Consider the following 16,654-nt stretch of genomic DNA (forward strand, 5'->3'; position numbering starts at 1 on the left):
GTTCAAGGGATGAAATTAATCTTGAATACTCTTATTGCTATAGTATTGAAGATGATCCTAAGACTTATCAAGAGGCCATAGAGTCTCGTGATAGTGCCTTTTGGAAGGAAGCAATTGATGATGAAATGTCATCAATTCTTGAGAACAACATATGGGTATTGTCTGATTTGCCTCCAGGTTCTAAACCACTCGGTTGCAAATGGATTTTCAAACAGAAAATGAATGTTAATGGGACTATTAAAAAATTCAAAGCCCGGTTAGTCATTCAAGGTTTTAGACAAAAACCCGGTATTGACTACTTTGATACGTATGCTCCGGTTGCACGTATTATTACTATTAGATTGTTGATTGCTTTGGCAAGTATCCACAATCTGGTTATTCATCAAATGGATGTGAAAACATCCTTTTTAAATGGTGATCTTGACGAGGAAGTTTACATGAAACAACCTGAAGGTTTTATTATGCCCGGTAAAGAGCATATGGTTTGTAAACTTGTCAAATCTTTGTATGGGCTGAAACAAGCGCCTAAACAAGGCATCAGAAATTTGATGAAGTTATTTTGTCCTCTGGTTTCAAGACAAACCAATGTGACAAATGTGTTTATAGTAGATTTGATGATGCTACTAAAGCTGAGGTGATCATTTGCTTATATGTAGATGACATGTTGATTTTTGGTACCGACCAAAATCAAGTAGATGAAACAAAGAAATTGTTATCATCTAAGTTTTCTATGAAAGATTTAGGAGAGGCTGATGTAATTCTTGGAATAAGAATTAAAAGGATGAACAAAGGTTTGGTAATGACTTAAAGTCATTATATTGAGAAAATTCTCAAGCGGTTTAATTTTACCGACTGTTCTCCTGTGAGTACTCCTATGGACCCAAGTTTGAAATTAATGCCAAATAATGGTGTTCCTATTTCACAATTGGAATATTCTAAGGCTATTGGTAGCTTTATGTATGCCATGACAAGTACCAGACCTGATATTGCTTTTTTTGTGGGTAAGTTGAGCAGGTACACTAGTAATCCTAGTGCTCAACATTGGCAAACAGTGAATAGAGTGTTTAAGTATCTCAAGGGAACCATGAATTATGGTTTGAGTTACTTGGGGAGTCCTTCGGTTTTAGAAGGTCATTCGGATGCAAGTTGGATAACCAACATGGAGGATCATTCCTCAACTTCTGGTTGGGTATTCTTGCTTGGGGGAGGTGCCATTTCTTGGGCTTCCAAGAAGCAATCTTGCATTACAAACTCGACAATGGAATCTGAGTTTGTTGTGTTAGCAGCTGCTGGTAAAGAAGCAGAGTGGCTAAGGAATTTAGTCTATGAGATTCCTTTGTGGTTTAAACCGATATCACCTATTTCTATCCTTTGTGATAGTGCAACCGCTTTGGCTAAGGCATATAGCCATGTTTATAATGGCAAGTCTAGACACTTAGGTGTTAGACATAGTATGATTAGAGAACTAATCATGAATGGTGTGATTTCGGTTGGGTTTGTGAAATCGCAACAAATTTGGCAGATCACTTGACTAAAGGTCTGACAAGAGACTTAGTGCACAAGTCTGTAATCGGGATGTGATTAAAGTCCATTTAATTCTATAATGATTAGACACCCAATTCCCTCCTAATATAATGTTAGGCGTTGAATTCAATGTGGAAAGCTCATACTTATAGATTGGAACACATGAAGTATTCATCCCAGGTATGTGTTCGGTTCTGCAAGTTAGCCGGGTTGAAGTTTAACTTCTTAATAATTCCTTTGATAAATGTATGTGCAGATACATGGAAAGGAGTTACCTACGTGATTGTGAAGTGTAGCCGCATTTCAAGAGGTTGTGGACTTGACCTTGATACGATCATGAGAGGATTGGGACACACAGCTTTATAATAGTGTCAAGTTGTAATTTTCTAGAAATTCAATAAACTAGTATGTATTTTACTTTCTGGTATTCAATAGGGTTGATGGGTTCAATTCTTAGAACATCCTGATTCTCGAGTATTTGCAAATGTATGATACTAAGTGGAAATTCAATCGTTTCGATATTTTCATTATGTACTAGTTTGGTTTGTTTGATAATGTTATGTTTGTTCAAGGGTTACACTAAAAGGGGGAGGATTGTTGGTGATTTTAGTGTCACCATGTCATTTTAAGTAACTGAAACTAACATGTGAGCTAAGGGGCTTCATAATTTGTACTCTAATATATGTACGGGGTTGTGTAGAGTGCACGCATGTATAAGATCGAAGTAGAAGCCGGTTTGATGACTAGTCGGGGGTCCGGGGGCAGCGCCCCCGGGTCCGGGGTTTCCAAAGGGGCAGCGCCCCTTTGGCGGGGTCTAGGGGCAGCGCCCCTAGCGGGGTCCAAGGGGCAGAGCCCCTGGCTGGGGTCCCACAACTAATGGGAACATAGTGGAAAATTCAATTTCTTGAGGTGTGATTATGGTAAAACTAACGAAACTCGTTAGTTTTGGTAACCCTAAATCCTCATTAAATCTTGATTAACATTACTTGCTTCCAAAGCAACTAATGACGGCCCAACCCTAATGAAACCCTAATCTCGTTTAATATATAAACAGTTCTTCCTCTTCAGAGGAGGGGGCGATCTTAAGCTCTCGTTTCATCACATTTTCACAGAATCCTCGAGCATATTGGCTTACGATTTATGTGCCTAGAATCGTAAGTGTCCACTTGATTATCCTAGGCTGAATTTCTTGTAACTCAGGCATAGGGTAGAAATATCAGTTCGGAAAGTGATATCACAATCCAAGTCGGTATCCAGATCTCCACTACAAACCCTAATATTCCCAACAGGCCTGATGGGTAATGTATTGTTACTTGCAAATGCATGACATCTTTACCAAAATGATGAACCACTTTTGTGCATGCATGGAAACCCGCTCTAAAAAGGAATATATATATATATATATATATATATATATATATATATATATATATATATATATATATATATATATATATATATAAAAGACGATTAATTTTTGTGAGACCGTGAAAATATTTTTTTGTAGTGAAAATTTCTACTATTATTATAGAGTTCCTAAAAATTTAATGTGTAATATTCTTGTATTCTAAAACAATATTTTTAACACATTTTATATTTTGAATGATTCTAAAACATATAATGTTAGAATATTCTACATATTATATTTTTACGAACACTAAAAAATTAAAATATTTCACTAAAAAAAATTGGTCTCACGGTCTCATAAAATTAAGTTCGTCTCAAATGAACTTTTACTTTATTAATAATAATAATAATAATAATAATAATAATAAGTACCTCATTATAGTTTTGTGGTTAATAAAATTGGACATCCCATGAGCGCTGCAAATGATTGAATCATGTGAAATCATTTTGTAAAACAAATCAAGTACAAGTTATATCACTGTCACATTAAATTTATAGAAAAATATATTATTAAGATATTGAGCACAAGATCTACGAAAAAGGATCTGAAAATCATCATATAAACAAATTGTCTAGTTTAATCAACGTTAATGTAAACAACGATGTTACGATGATTGACTTTCAATCAATTTGACCTAAAAATATGTAAGTATAAATTTAATATTTAAATATTTATTGTATAGATTTATAATTTTATAAAAGGCTTACCAGACAAATAAAATAATAAGAGCAGGTCAAAAACCATTTAATCCTATCCCTATGACGATCTCTTTCTATCATCATCAAAGAACTCCCTTGATACAATTTCCCTTTTCATCAAAACCCCACTTACGGATCCGATGTTCTTCAGCGGTGCTATTTGGGTTGTTATTCCTGTTTTTGTAATGAATTTTCATGTCTTAAATTCTAACTAGGTATCACAATGGTTTTTGAAAAAGATAACCAGAGAATATTGATGACGAGTAAGTGTAATGGTGGGCTTTTTCATTTAATAATAATAAAACAGGAAAATAAGAAAAAAAACAAAATAAAGATAAAATAGTCATTTTATAAAAACTTTACACCTAATTTGTAATAGTGCTAGAAAGAGGGACTAAAATTGTGAAAATTGCAACCAAAGACCGTCTATGTAAGAAAATTGAAAGTTGAACTGAAACCTCAATTTATCAAACTACAGGGACCATTTCTTTAACTTACTCTATATTTTATACGTGGTCACGTGGATCAATTAAATCGTTTCATGATTTATTTAATACGTGAACTTTATTATTATCCGTTTGAATGATAAATTAAAGATGTGATAGTGACTTTTCAACTTCTTTCAAGTTTTAATGGGCGGTTTCCAACTAATCTGGCCTAATTATGTTGAACGCGTATTACGGTATTAGTCACGTATTTTCAGCTAATTTTAATCTAGAAAACAAAATCCTAATTAGAAATTAAATTTTCTTCTATTTGTTGTTCGTATAAATTCTCCTACTCAATTAAATGACATGTGTAACATTTAATGTTCACTTAATAAAATTTTAATATACTAAGATGATACATATCATCATTTAAATGGGTATCATGATTGCTAAGAACAAAAAATAGGAGAAAATTTAATTTCGAATAAGGATATATGCTATAATGATAATTAAATAAAAAAATTCAATTATCTAAAACATATAAATGGACGTAATGACGTGTACTAGATTACAAAACTTTTAAGTTTTAACATAGACTGTTCAATTTGTTTTTGAAAGTATGTTTACCAAAATGAAATTTAACTAAAATATATTTTTTATTTTTATGTGCACATTATCATGTTGTAATTCAAATAATTGCTCTTAAGTTGTAAAGATTTGGGTATTTGACAGGCTGTTAGTTGTAATTTGTAATGTAATTTAATTAATCTTCAACACGCCGTTATGTTTTTTTAGTACCCATTTTGACAAAAAAACGAATATAATGAGAGAAGAAAAAGATCATACAAGTTACGAAGCAACAGTTTGTAAATGACAAATATTAAAAGAATATGCCCGATTGACGACTAATGTAAAGTTTGCAACATGATGCCAAAGCTTAAGACAAAAATATATACCAGACTCCCGTAGAAAGCTAAGTAAACATCATCTTCTAGCCCAACTACATTAGACGATGTTCTACCTCATTGAGATTGAAGGTTCAAGTCTCATCTGAGACATAGGTGGATTTAAAAGTTAGTTTAGGAGTAAATTAGATTTGTCGTTTCAAAAACATAATTGAATCTAAAACGACCAATGATATTTAACAAATGTAGTGCTTCAATAATTAAAAGCAAAATACAAATGTTTTTGGTATTCTAGTGGAGCTTTAAGACCATCGAATGTTAAATTATTCTTTTTTATGATTATAAAGGTTTTTAATTACTTTCTATCGAGAAAATGAGAACCGGTACTAAAGTTTTGTCTACCGCTTATACATTATGAATGTACATAGATCGTACTCATTAATGAAAAAAAAAAAAACTTTTGCTAAGGGTTCGTGAAGTGGGATCTATTTGGTAGACCGTTTGGTTCGTATAATGTTTTTGAATGCATGGAAACTGTCAAAAGAATTGAAATCTAAAAGAATTGAAATTTGAAAGAATTAGAATATGTTATATGTTTGGTTGACATGAAATGTAATCTATTTTATATATGTTTGCAAATTTATCAGACATATGTGGATTTAAAAGTTAGTTTAGAAATAAATTAGATTTGTCGTTTCAAAAACATAATTGAATCTAAAACGACCAGTGATATTTAACAAATGTAGTACTTCAACAATTAAAAGAAAAATACAAATGTTTTTGGTATTCTTGTGGATCTTTAAGACCATCGAATATTGAATTATTCTTATTTATGATTATAAAGGTTTTAATTACTTTCTATCGAGAAAATGAGAAGCGATACTAAAGTTTTGTCTACCGCTTATACATTATGAATGCACATAGATCGTATTGACTAATGAAAAAAAAAATCTTTTGCTAAGGGGTCGTGAATGGAATCTATTTCATAGACCGTTTGGTTCGTATAATGTTTTTGAATGAATGGAAACTGTCAAAAGAATTGAAATCTAAAAGAATTGAAATTTGAAAGAATTAAAATATGTTATATGTTTGGTTGACATGAAATGTAATCTATTTTATATATGTTTGCAAATTTATCAATTGAATTAGAAACTAACTTATGTAATATGATCAAAATATTCTTTTATTGATTTCATAACTTGTTATTATTTTATAAATGATAAAACTTCAATTTATTAAACTTTTATCCGTTCAAATCTATGTGGGCTTTGTATATGTGGCTATGTGCATGTGTGTATGAGTGTGGACGTATGCGTGGGGTGGGTATTATGGTGGTGTGGTGTGTGTGAGATTGGTTTGAGGTGATGTGGGTGGGATGTAGAAGATATGATGATGATATCTTTAAATTTGATAAATCATGACTAAAATAAAAAATATAAGATGTGATTTTTGTTTTTATAATAAAAAAATAAATATAAAATCTTTGGTTTTTAAATTTAATGGAATTTAAAGAATTTTAGATTCTTTGATTTTGTCGACCAAACATAATATCTAGTGAAATGTCTCAATTTCTTCAAACTCCTTTAAATCCATAAAACAAACATGCCCTATATGTCTATCAGTTTTCTTATTAAACATTATAGTTCTTCCAAAATATTTAATAATGAAAGTCAATAAAAAGATATACCCCTTACACATGGTTATGTATATTTCATAAATTTTACCATTAAGAAATCATTTCAATTCACTAAGATAATCATTTAAGCTATGCCTTTCTAATATCATATAACTTTTATGCAATATTAATATTAGCCCATGACTTCTGATCACCCACAGTGTTGTAGAACATAAGCCAAAAAACAAAGGGAAAATGACTTAAAAAGGTAACAATGTTCCAAAAACGTACAAAAAACACCATTTTTCTTTTTTTAGTGAAAAAAAATACAATTTTACCGGGCATTGTAGGTTAGCCGGTTAAAAGATTCATGGGAATATATGTGCCCTTACCCATTGTTATTTCCCCCAAAATCAAGGGTTCCTTTCCTTCTCCTTCGTTCGTTCATCCTTTCCACAAAATCACCACAATGGATTCCAACTTGACAATCGAAGTAAATCATACAGGTTCTTTTGTCCCCAAACCGATTGTGTATTTCAATCCAGTAAAAGTGGTTAGCAATGTCGATTTCAGAAGCATGAGTTTCATGGAGTTCATCTCGTATGTGAAGAAGTTGGTCAATGATGGAAGAATCAGTGTGTACTATTGTCTTCCACAACGTTAACTGAGAGATGGGTTGAGAGCCTTGGAATATGAAAATGATTATGTTCGTTTTATTGATGTTGGATATGAGAATGGGGGTATGATCAATTTGTACATTGATCACAGTCAGGAGACAGTTATGGAGTGGATTGAAGAAGAGATAGTTGAAGATGGATCGATAGATGGTAATACGGATGATGATGATGATGTAGACTCTGAGCTTTTAGATAATGAGCTTGTGGAGCATGGATCTGATGACAAAGTGATACAAATACAACCATTTGATGATCATTTCATTAGAAGAAAATTTTCCAGGCCTCTAAGAGTTGTAGATGATAAGAAAGATGTCAAGAAAGATCTTCATAAGTATCCAGTTCATGATCCTAACCGAAAATGGGATACAATGGTTCCAGTCTTAGGTATGAAATTATGTGATCGTTATGAACTTAAGCATTTGTTAAGCAATTATGTTGTTGCTAATGGAAAGAGTGCCAGAATGTGAGCATAGACAATGTGCTAGGTATGTCTATGCCAACTTCAAGAGAAAATTCTCAGGAGCTGAATACAAGAAACTTTTCTGGGGTGCTGCCAAGGCCACAACCACCACAAAATTTGAAGATATCATGAAGGAGATCAAATTAATTGACATAAATGCCTATGAACACCTGATGGAAAAAAAACCAAACACATGGTCTAGGGATTTTTTTTAGGGAAGATAGTGGTAGTGATGCCACTGAAAATGGTATATCAGAGTCATTTAATGCAGCCATTGTGGAAGCTAGAAAAAAACCAATAATAGCAATGTTAGAAGATATTAGAGTGTATGTCATGGAAAGGATGTTTACTCAGAAAAGGAAGGGCCTGAAGTGGAACTTGGAGATTTGTCCCTTAATTAGAAGGAAGATTGAGGACATGAAGAAAATACAGAGGTATATAACTATATTTATACATAATACACACACACACACACACACACATATATATATATATATATATATATATATATATATATATATATATATATATATATATATATATATATATATATATATATATAAATACTAACTTATATGTTACATTTCATAACAGGTTTTTGGGGAGTAACTCCAAGTGGTTTTCATTAATATGAGAGTAGGTGGTTGAATGGGGTGTATGCAATTGACTTACATAAAAGAACCTGTGGATGCAGATCATGGCAGCTGACAGGTATACCATGTGTCCATGCTATTTGTGCAATCTTGTGCTTGAATGGAAATATAAAGGAGTATGTAGCAATTTTGTACACAACACAAATGTTTGGAAGCTGCTACAGGTATAATGTGAAGCCAATAAATGGATATGAAATGTGGCCAACAAATGATATGAATACCATCTTACCACCAAAGCGTAGAAGAATGCCTGGCAGACCAAAGATGAACAGGAAGAAATGCATTTCAGAAAGAAGTGACAGACACACAGTTAGCAAAGTTGGGACCACTTCTAAATGCAGTTTATGTTCCCAACCAGGTCATAACAAGAGGAAATGTCCTCTCAATCAGGTTAATGCAGTAGATGATTCAGATATATTTAATTACCATGAGCTATTTGAGGGTGAGGGACAGGGTCAAGGACATGGACATGGAAAAGTCAATGGGGTTGCTGAGGATGTTGGAGTTGATTTAGAGGAGGAGGTTGGAGGTGATTTAGAGGAAGAAGTTGGAGGTGATTCAGAGGAGGAGGTTGGAGGTGATGAACATATGGTTGATTTAGAGATGGATGATGAACAAGTGGTGAATCCTGTAAATCAGCATGTGGTTGCTCCTACTTTGAAAAGGAGAAAGTGTGGTCCTTCTCAGAGGAACACAAAACTTAGGTTGAGGAGGAAAGTGGTGACCAAGGATGATACAGGAGGAAGTCTTGAATATCCTCTCACAATCTAGTGAGTTACGACATACTCTGAACTTTCTACCTGGATTATCAGCCGTGGTTGAGGTCCAAACTTGGGAAGGCTTATCATAGTGACAAGGGTGAGCATAATCAATTGTACTCCTACTATTGGAAGTGTTCGAATTTGACTTACAATAATTTGATGAACTTGAAGATGTCATAGGAGCCGTATTAAATATGAAGGGCAGAAGGAGATGAAGAAGGGGGATGAAGATGGAGAGTGAACCCTAATTTGGTGGTTGAAGGTTATTAAATCACGTTTAATATTTGACCTGAGGTAACCGGTTACCTCAGGTCACTCTAAAGGGTTATTTGTATTTTGTTGGTGTTTTTTGTACAAAATTTTCATTTTAATGGTATTTTTTTCACTAAAAAAAGAATAATGGTGTTTTTTGTACGTTTTTGGAACATTAGTACCTTTTTAAGTTATTTTCCCAAAAACAAAAGATAAGTCGGCTGGAAAATAATAAAGCAGTGAAAATGAACGCCAAGTAAAAAAAGGCTTAGCCGATAAAAGGGTAAAGATGAAACCGATGAACAGTAATAGCCACATAAAACTTTACCCAGCCAATTAAAGGCATGTTCATAAGACTTCTTGCATTTAATTGTATGATAAATCTAAATCATACAAATGGTTCTTCTTATTGGAACACTCTTAAATTTATTTTGAAGCAATTTTCATTTTTTAAACTTATGTTCATCATCCACATTCTTTTTTTTTTTGGAAACGGCCGAGATTTTTATAAAGAAGACCCCCGCTAGCAAGAAACTAAACGAGGGCCAAGGAGTTACAACAAATACATATCAATAAATAGAAAAGGGGGATACATTCCAATTCTCCCAACTACAAATTCCCCTTTTGCCCCTACATTTGATCCATAGATAAACTAACGACTTAATGTTCTCGACCGCTTGAGTAGGAAAACATACAGAATGCCTCGACCAAAATTTTCATCAACCACATTTATGATGTTATACCGACGACCTAATGCTTATTTATTTATATGAGTTTTTATTGTCTAAAATTCTCATTTATGCCTTATTCAACCACAAATTTCATCTTAGAAAATTCTATCATTATTTTCTTGCATACATATTTTCTTTAACATATGACAAATATATCTAACATATAATAATAATTATTATTTTTACTTTTATCATCTATAATATTTTTTTAGTTTGGACAATTACATCAAAAGTGTTTTCATCTCAATGTCTCATTATTATTACCTTCCAACCATTTACCAAGGGGTACTCACCACTTCAGGGCCGACCTTACTTCATGTGAAACTAAGCAAGGGCTTAGGGTCTCCAATTTTAAGGGGCCCCACTTAACCCAAATGTCGATTAGTGATTCTCCAAATAGCGCACGATATAGATCGACAGAAATCATCAAAACCAAGGGAATGTTCTTCTTCCAATCTTCCTTCTCGACTTTTCATTCTCTGATTCTCCATTCTTGGCAGAAGCATGCAGTAACCGTCACCAATCTGTAATATCGATTGAATATTGATTCTCTAACTAGTTAATTCTCGATTCTTCTTCTTCCTCTAAAACAGTGAAACGGTATGTTAAGTTTGATATGCTCTTCTTCTTTTCTTCCTCTAATAATATGATAATCTGATTAGTTGATTCTTGATTCTTCTTATGTTTGATAATTGATATGTTCTTTTTCTTCCTCTGATAACCAAGCGATTGTTCTTCTTCTTCCTCTGATAATCTGTCTATGTGATTCTCCATTACTATATTAGGCATATGTTTGATATGTTATATGTATAATAGTTTTCAGACGTTACATTATCTGAATATTTGAATCTAATTTTAGATTATCTACTAGGGTTAATGTTTGATATTTTATATGTATAACAGTTTTCAGACCAAAACATTGAGCACAGACCGTAGTGGATCATTTGTTCACTGTTAAGTTTTTCTTCATTTATGAATTATGATGTGGCTATGATTTTTGTGGATGCTCTAGTAGTCTGGTTTGAACTATAAATGTGTAGTACATTACCATTGAACTAGGTTTTATATGGTTTTGGTTGGCCAAAGGGCCCCATATTTTTGGTTCGTTTAGAGCCCTCAAACTGGTTGAGCTACTCCTGCACATCATCATATCATAAGTTTTTTTGTTGGGACTGGTTTTGTTTCGGGTACTGAATCTGATTGTGAGTTCAATACAGACTCAAGCTCAACTTAGGGTTGAGAAGGTTGAGATGGAATTTATTGTTGTTGGAATGCGTTTTGTTGAAATAAGAGTTATTTTGAGAATGAGATTGGTTGTTGGAAATGGTTTTGTTGAAAGGGTTGTTTGAAAAGTTTTGTTTAAAGAAGTGTTGGAAAATTGGTTTGATGTTGAATTGGTAAACCTCGAAGCTTACTCATGAAGCTAGCATTCGATGAAATATATTGTTGGAATTGTCGAAGTGTTGTATTGTCTCGTGGGTTTTAGTTAGGTCCTGCTTGAGTATTAAAAAAATACATAAGAAAAGAATTGTTTTATAGATTACAAATTGAAAGATTATAATATGGAAGTATTATCTTGATCTTAGTATGTTAATAAGTAACATGCAAATTAATTTTAAAATATTTTTTTTATAAAAATAAATCATATTGTTAAATGGTCCTTTTTTTACCAAAATTGAAATAAAACCATGGAGATGTTCCTCCATCATGTCAGTGAGAGTGTGCTCATGACGTGAAGAGGTGTCCACATCAGCACCAAGTATATGGCATGGTGTCTATACCTTATGGTATAATGATTATTTCAAATAAATTATTATGATATTTTGTTTGGGTTTTATGATGAATTGTTTTTTAATTAATACAAGATATGCATTTGTGATGCTAGATTTATTGTTAATCTTAATTTTTTTGTATTAGATTTAAACTTTTTATATGCCAATATTTTTATACAAAAGTGTTTATTTCTATATAAGGCACAATCATAAAACTATTTTTTTTGAAGAAAATAAATAGAACCGAAAGTGATAAAGGGAGCTGTAGGTAAAGGCAAATAAATTTTGAGAAATTAAATATCCTCTGACCATATTAAGGGCGTGTTTGTCAAAACTAGCTGTTAGCGGATAACGGGTAGCTGGTTGCGTTTTGTTAAACATTACATGATGTATTTTTTGATTTGAAACATTTTATTTAAACTAAACGTTAAAAGGTTGTAGTGTCAAATGATTTTTTTGTTCAAAACGGCGCGTTTTGTCAAACGATAGAAACTGAAAGCTAGAAACTCCAAAACACTCTGTGTTAAACACGTCATAAATGTTGATATATATCATATTAAATGAAATTAATAATATTTTAAGACATTTGTGATCATTATTTAACATGGATACGGAGATACACAGAAATAAAATGTAAGAAGATATTTAATTTTTACAAATTTAAGTTAATGTCTTAAATTTTGTCAAATGCTTATTAATAAATTTTCAAGAAAATATATATATATATATTTTGAACCGGCAAATACAAATATTATAATCTACTCTTAAACTAACACCTAATTCCACCTATGTCCATTCAAGAAAATAATTAACATCATTTAACGTTACCTGTAAAAATACAAAAACGTATTTTAAATTAAAAACTAATAAATATTGTGGGACACCAAAATCGAAAAAACGATAAAAGAGGGTTTAACATCCCGCCGGAGATGTCCCCAAATTCACGCGGCACGACCAATTTGACGTGTTTGGGTTAAAATTTACCAAAATAACCGGCTGCTTTTCCCTCTCCCCCCTCATATCCCTCTATAAACCAATTAACCTTGCTTTCCGATCATCTTCCTGTTTCACATTATCGACGCCGGTGCTTAAATAGACGTAGATTTTTATTTACCAATCGAGAATTCGAAGATTGCTAGTTTCCTTAGTTGAAATTCCAATAGATTGAGTGTGCAATTGGTTTTCCTTTTGATTTGTTGCTACTTGCATGCAGGTATTTATTACCTTATTATTCCTTTTGTTGATTCTTTACTTTTTGTGATATCCGATGATGCCTTTGTTTCGTGTTATATATGTAAAACTTGATACATTTTGTTGTTTGATGGGATATTTGCGTTTTCTTGGCGCAGGTTTGAGATTAATGGCGAAGGATTTGAAGGTTCGATCGAAAAGGTAATGTAACTTCTTAATCGAATTAAAGTTCTAGGGTTTCGTTTGCTGTTTATTATTTTTTCTCGTTTATGCTTTAAATGTTTGTTTGATTTTAAGATCTTCAAGTTCGATTTGGATGCAACATGAAGATCTGTGTATATTATACATATAATTGCTGTAGATTCTTCTTTTGGAATATTTTCTCCGTCGAACATATGTTGGTTTTTGAAATCATTAGCCATTGGTTTTTTCAAAATTGACTTTTTCTGCATACAAACAGTAATGTCTGAAAAGCATATATTCTTAGCATTTTTTAATTGTTCAGATACTTTTATTTACTTATGCTAAAGGATCACGGCATCTTCCTTCGTCATTTGATTGATGCTGTTCCTTATCGTTGAAATTACTTGGATCAGTTAGAATCTTCTATATTCATTCTTCGATCTCTCACAAGTGCTTTAAATAAACTTGAATCTAAATAGCATGTGAAAACCTAAGCCAGAGCCTTAGAAAAATGAAATATTTTTGCAGTGAAGGAACAGTAACCTGTGATTCTGAAGCTGAGAGCTTAAAGGACTACTGGATACCCGATTACATACTGTTACATGAATCAAAAGTTGAAAAACCATCATATGTTCCTGCTTCTCCCGTGATAGTATTTATCAATTCAAGAAGTGGTGGCCAGCTTGGTGGAGAGCTTCTACTCAGCTACCAAACACTTCTAAACAAAAACCAGGTATTTGATTTGAATAAAGAGGCTCCTGATAAGGTGCTACACCAACTATTCCTCAATCTAGAGAAGCATAAACACAATGAAGATTCATTCGCCTCTGAAATCCAGAAAAGATTGAGAGTTATCGTAAGCCTGTTAAAGTGTTAATGTTGTCTTTATATCATATATTCTTTTATTGTTTGTATCATTTATGGACGATGTTGTGTGTCTACTCTATCAGGTGGCAGGAGGGGATGGAACTGCTGGTTGGATCCTTGGAGTGATCTCTGATCTCCACTTATCACAGCCACCTCCAGTAGCCACAGTGCCTCTAGGAACCGGAAACAATCTCCCATTTGCATTTGGTTGGGTAAGATTTTTATTTTCTATTTTGTAAGAAATTATGGTGTACATGACATAACATTCTTTATGCTGATTTTTTAGGGGAAGAAAAACCCTGGAACTGATCTTGAATCTGTGAAGATGTTCCTGAATCTAGTAAAAGATGCAAAAGAGATGAAAGTAGATAGGTAAGGTAGTTGTTATATCCATTTTGTTACTTCATACTCCAAATTTTACAAGTAAATTAACATTTGTTGTGGTCCAGCTGGCATGTTCTGATGAAGATGAGAGTTCCAAGAAAAGATGGTTCTTGTGATCCAATTGCACCTTTGGAATTACCACACTCTCTGCATGCTGTCCATCGTGTCCCTCAATCAAATCCATTGGATGAGGTACCAACTACCAACTTCAATTTTATTTTTTTATTTTTTTTAAATCATGCAAGTTTTGAGTATACAGGATATGATATGTGTTGTTTCTGTAGGAGGAGTATCACACATTTCGTGGAGGATTTTGGAACTATTTTAGTATGGGTAAGCATTTTAAACTCCTCTGTTTTCACCCTTTATATTAGCTATTTTTTTTAAAAAAAAAATTGTCCTTAACTGTTTGTTTTTGCAGGAATGGATGCTCAAGTTTCATATGCGTTTCATGCAGAAAGAAAGCTACACCCAGAAAAATTCAAAAATCAATCTGCTAACCATAATGCCTATGCAAAACTGACATGTTCACAAGGATGGTTTTGGGCTTCACTTTCTCATCCATCTTCATGGTAAGTTTTGTTGCATGCTATTTTGTTGTATATTTTTTGTTAAAATATCCACAATCTTTTTTTGGCTGTTAGGAACATAGCACAACTGGCAAAAGTTTCAATCATGAAAAAGCCAGGCCAATGGGAAGTCCTGTCAATACCTCCTAGGTAAGTTTAATGGTCCACAATCAGTCAACTCAGTTTTTGAAAGTCAATACAATAATAATAAATTGATTGTGTATGCAGCATAAGGTCGATAATCTGCCTAAACTTGCCTAGTTTTTCGGGTGGACTCAATCCATGGGGCATACCAAGCAGAAGGAGACTTCGTGTGGTTAGAGCCTAGCCCTTTTTTTTTTTTTTTTTAAGATCCAACTGTTAGTTACTTACTAACGAAGATTCTTTGATGATATTTTTAGAAAGAATGGACTCCTCCATATGTCGATGATGGATTTCTTGAAGTTGTTGGATTCCGAAACGCTTGGCATGGAGCTGTTTTATATGCCCCAAGTGGACATGGGACCCGTCTTGCCCAGGTACAACATAGCCATATTTCAATTTATAGAAGAAAAAAAAACTAGAATATTAAAAGCATGAAAATTATTAATATGTATGTAGGCGAGAGGGATTCGATTTGAGTTCCACAAGGGTGCAGCGGATCATACGTTCATGAGGATGGATGGAGAGCCATGGAAACAGCCTCTGCCAACAAAAGATGAGAATGAGAATGTTGTGATTGAGATATCTCGTTTTGGTCAAGTCAGCATGTTGGCTACAGGGGAGAATCCCTCTAAAAGTGTGAATGACCCGTTGACCCCACGGACTCCTAGTAAAGATAGTGAGTATGACAGTGATGAAGAAGAGTTGGAGGAGATTCCTGAAGATAGAAAAAAGTTGGGGGCGGCTGCCAGTTTCAAACTACCCCAAGACTTCAACCTATCGCAAGTCAGTTAGGTTATTCATTATTGTTTTGGTTGGTATATAGGGTATCTTTGTTTGTTTGTTTGTTTGTTTCAGGGGTACAAATGAAATGGTTCGTAGTATACATATATGATATTTCTTGGATTTTAACCATTCGGGTGGGTGTAGGGTACAAATTGATTTCAGAAATTAGTTCAGGAAGGAGAGAGCCTTACTAGTGCTGTAAATGATTAGTTAACCTTTGTATTTACCAAGTAATGAAAGAGGCTGACTATTTTGGATGTGTTAGGAATTTACTCTTATATGTATCATCAATGTTTGTATTTACTTCATTCATACTCAACTTTTGCAAAACTAATATGATTAAATTGATGTTCACTGGTTATAGGACGTGAAATTCATTCAAAGTCTATTTTTTTAATAACAGACAATGTACTTTTATGATAATATAGCTTTCATAAAAGCAAGATCAACTGAATTATTAATGTTATGTTTGACGTACTATTTTAGTTGATAAGTTGGCTTATAAATGGGATTTAGCTATAGAAAAAGGATTTAGTCAATGCTTCAAAATAAAAAGGTGGTATTTTAATATGGAAAGCAGAACACTAAGGTTATTGTGGTGTATTGTGGGTTGGGATGGGGTTGGATTAGACTTTGGAGTTTGTTTTAG

The 16,654-nt window shown here is 33.1% G+C and overlaps 1 protein-coding gene across 1 annotated transcript; it reads left to right on the forward strand.

Annotated features, from left to right (window-relative positions):
- The first annotated feature begins 12,811 nt into the window (after positions 1-12,811).
- On the forward strand, positions 12,812-16,262 carry LOC145116250 (diacylglycerol kinase 5-like). The gene is made up of 12 exons (XM_079052609.1): positions 12,812-13,097; positions 13,234-13,276; positions 13,787-14,114; positions 14,209-14,337; positions 14,412-14,497; positions 14,575-14,701; positions 14,794-14,842; positions 14,931-15,081; positions 15,154-15,228; positions 15,307-15,394; positions 15,480-15,596; positions 15,679-16,262. The coding sequence occupies exons 2-12, from the start codon at positions 13,245-13,247 to the stop codon at positions 16,012-16,014; spliced, it is 1,518 nt and encodes a 505-aa protein (XP_078908735.1). The 5' UTR covers positions 12,812-13,097; positions 13,234-13,244; the 3' UTR covers positions 16,015-16,262.
- The last annotated feature ends 392 nt before the right edge of the window (positions 16,263-16,654 follow it).

Source organism: Lactuca virosa, chromosome 5, assembly GCF_052849685.1.
Source record: "Lactuca virosa cultivar CGN04683 chromosome 5, Lactuca_virosa_CGN04683_v6, whole genome shotgun sequence".
Taxonomy (NCBI): Eukaryota; Viridiplantae; Streptophyta; class Magnoliopsida; order Asterales; family Asteraceae; genus Lactuca; species Lactuca virosa.

What these genes read in the sequence shown, in the direction of transcription:
- LOC145116250 (XM_079052609.1), top strand. Translation starts at nt 13,245, where the DNA reads ATGGCGAAGGATTTGAAGGTTCGATCGAAAAG. An exon ending in TTGAAGGTTCGATCGAAAAG is followed by an intron (nt 13,277 to 13,786) that starts GTAATGTAACTT and finishes ATATTTTTGCAG; the next exon opens with TGAAGGAACAGTAACCTGTG. An exon ending in GCAGAAGGAGACTTCGTGTG is followed by an intron (nt 15,395 to 15,479) that starts GTTAGAGCCTAG and finishes TGATATTTTTAG; the next exon opens with AAAGAATGGACTCCTCCATA.